Below are 2,718 nucleotides of genomic sequence, written 5' to 3' on the forward strand. Positions count from 1 at the left end.
TGTAGAGTCAGGCATTAGCTGAGGACTTTTTTCTTCTGACGACCTAATACTACTGAGTAGCAGCACCTCACTGGAACGGTTTCCTTGAGGAATCATTTTTAATGGCATGGAACAGTTTGGTTTCAGAAAATGAGATGACTTTCTTTGTGCTACCTATTGCTGCCTTTGTGAAAATCTGGTGCATATTTAGACATACTTTTTTGTTATTGTTGTTTAAACAGCAGTCTCCTTTATCCAGAGAGAATATGTTAAATACCATGCAGCCTGTTTTCCTATGAACACTGAAATTATCCATAGTAATTGATAATAAGCAAAAGTATATAATAATAAAGATTAGTTTGAACTTAAAATCATTTCTAGAATTTTCCATTTATTATGTGAAGGTGATCCTTGACTACTGCTAACTGAAAGAAATTAAAAATAAAGCAAGATAAACAGAAGTACTAGAGTTGAGTGAATAAAGAAAAGCAAGCAAGCAAACGTAAACCCCTTGGTCCCGTGAAGCCTCTGTCGTTCACAGCCGTGTTTCCCCTTCTGTTTGTTTGGTTTTTTATTTGTTTTTTTTTTTTTTTTTGAGACAGGGTTTCTCTGTGTAGCCCTGGCTGTCCTGGAACTCACTCTGTAGACCAGGCTGGCCTCGAACTCAGTAGTCTACCTGCCTCTGCCTCCCAAGTGCTGGGATTAAAGTCATGCACCACCACTGCCTGGCTGTGTTTTGCCTTTTATAGAAATAATTTATTTATTTTTATCTTTATCTTTTCTTTTCTTTTCTTTCCTCTATCCTCTCTTTTTTCCTTTCTCTTAGAGAAAAAAAAACAGGTTCTTATACTCACAGGAAGGAGTGGAAAGGAAGATAGAGAAGAAGAATATGGGAAGGAAAAGAATAAAAAGAAGGTGCACACAGAGGGGGAGAAAAAGATAGATTTATATCAGGTGATGCCTCACTTATAAAGAACCCCACCAATGTCACTAACACCAAGAATGCTAACACAGAGAAAGGGAGAAAAGGCACCAAGGAACAATGGACAAAAGTATGAGCACCCCAAAACCTAGAGTCTGCATGTAGCGCCTGAGACCCTGCCCCCAAGTTTATTCTGACTTGTGAATAGAGGTACCAACACCCAATAGCTGGGCCGAAGAGAGGTAGGTGGGGTTTAAGTTTCCCTGGTTTGAGAACACAAGGAGGGGTGGAGAAAGGAGAGCCGCTATAACTGCCATCTCGCATCCCTGCCTGCAGTGTGCCTTGTCTCAGCTGGTCTGGCTGAGACCCCCTGAGTGTGAACCTTGGTTCTCCGCGCCGCCCCATTTCCACTCCAACAAGATGAGTGAAACGATCATGAATGAGGAAAAACTCGCCAAACTGCAGGCACAGGTGCGCATTGGTGGGAGAGGAACTGCTCGTAGTAAGAAGGTGGTTCACAGAACAGCCATGTCAGAGGATAGAAAACTGCAGTTCTCCTTAAAGAAGTTAGAGGCAAACAACATCTCTGGTATTGAAGAGGTGAACATGTTTACAAACCAAGGAACAGTGATCCATTTTAAGGACACTGAAGTTCAGGTGTCTCTAGCAGCCACCATCACCATTACAGGCAATGCTGAGACAAAGCCCCGGATAGAAACGCTCCCCAGCATCCTAAACCAGCTTGGTGCAGACAGTCTGATTAGTTTAAGGAGACTGGCTGAGGCTCTGCCCAAACAATCTACGAATGGAAAAGCACGGCTTGCTACTGGAGAGGAGGAGGAGGAGGATGTTCCAGAACTAGTGAAGAATTTTGATGAGGCTTCTAAGAATGAGGCAAACTGAATTAAGGCAACTTCTGAAGACGGTGACATTTGCAAATTACAAGAGCTGCTATTTTATATCATGACTGCTTTTTAAATCTTTTTTGTTTTTTATGGATCTGATAAAGATGTAGATCTCTAATATTTTTAAGCCCAAGTCCCCTGGGTACTGCAGTTCTTTGCAGTTTTTGCTTATATCTAATTCACTCTGTAGCATATTAACCTGAATCCTGGGAATGAAGTTTGGAAAATGTTAATAAAATTCTTTGCCATGGAAGAAGAAGAGGAGGAGGAGGAGGAGGAGGAGGAGGAGGAGGAGGAGGAGGAGGAAGAGGAGGAGGGAAGGAGAGGAGGGAGGAGGAGGAGGGAGGAGGAGGAGGGAGGAGGAGGAGGGAGGAGGAGGAGGGAGGAGGAGGGAAGGAGAGGAGGGAGGAGGAGGAGGGAGGAGGAGGAGGGAGGAGGAGGAGGGAGGAGGAGGAGGGAGGAGGAGGGAGGAGGAGGGAGAAGGAGGGAGGAGGAGGGAGGAGGAGGAGGGAGAACTGCCACGAGCTAAGGGCTGAAAGAAGATGGCCCAGAGGCTTTCCAAGATGGAGCATAGTAAGTAGAAATAGTTGGGGGTTATCAAAAGTAAATTCTAGCAACATGGAGGGTAGGCAGTTGCCCAGCTATTGTTCTACTTAAGACATATCAAAATATATAGGCTGTGTGTGTGTGTTCCACAAATAGTCTAAAGATGGGTAAAATACCTGTGCTGGGATTTTTAAAATATTTTTTTACAAGATATGGCACCTTATACATTTGGCTCTGTTTACTAGCTGTGGGAGCTGCAAAAACCTGAAAACTTTCACAGCTTTCTCTATTCTTTAGGAATTGGAGTGACATAGAAAAAAGAAAAACAAAACAAACTAGTAAACAAAAAAACAAAAAACTGGACTA

At 43.1% G+C, this 2,718-nt stretch overlaps 1 protein-coding gene across 2 annotated transcripts; it reads left to right on the plus strand.

Moving 5' to 3' along the window:
• The first annotated feature begins 1,321 nt into the window (after window positions 1-1,321).
• On the plus strand, window positions 1,322-1,804 carry LOC127679838 (transcription factor BTF3-like). Of its 2 annotated transcripts, XM_052175441.1 has the most exons (2): window positions 1,337-1,403; window positions 1,500-1,804. In XM_052175441.1, exons 1-2 carry the CDS (start codon window positions 1,337-1,339, stop codon window positions 1,802-1,804), a joined length of 372 nt encoding a protein of 123 aa, XP_052031401.1. The 2 variants fall into 2 exon arrangements, with proteins under 2 accessions (XP_052031400.1, XP_052031401.1); XM_052175440.1 differs by having other exon boundaries at window positions 1,322-1,804.
• Window positions 1,805-2,718: the final 914 nt, after the last annotated feature.

The sequence above is a fragment of the Apodemus sylvaticus genome, chromosome 3 (genome assembly GCF_947179515.1).
Source record: "Apodemus sylvaticus chromosome 3, mApoSyl1.1, whole genome shotgun sequence".
In the NCBI taxonomy this organism is placed as follows: Eukaryota; Metazoa; Chordata; class Mammalia; order Rodentia; family Muridae; genus Apodemus; species Apodemus sylvaticus.

Excerpts from the sequence above, each read along its gene's own strand:
- LOC127679838 (XM_052175440.1), top strand. The coding sequence starts at position 1,322 with ATGAGTGAAACGATCATGAATGAGGAAAAACTCGCCAAACTGCAGGCA.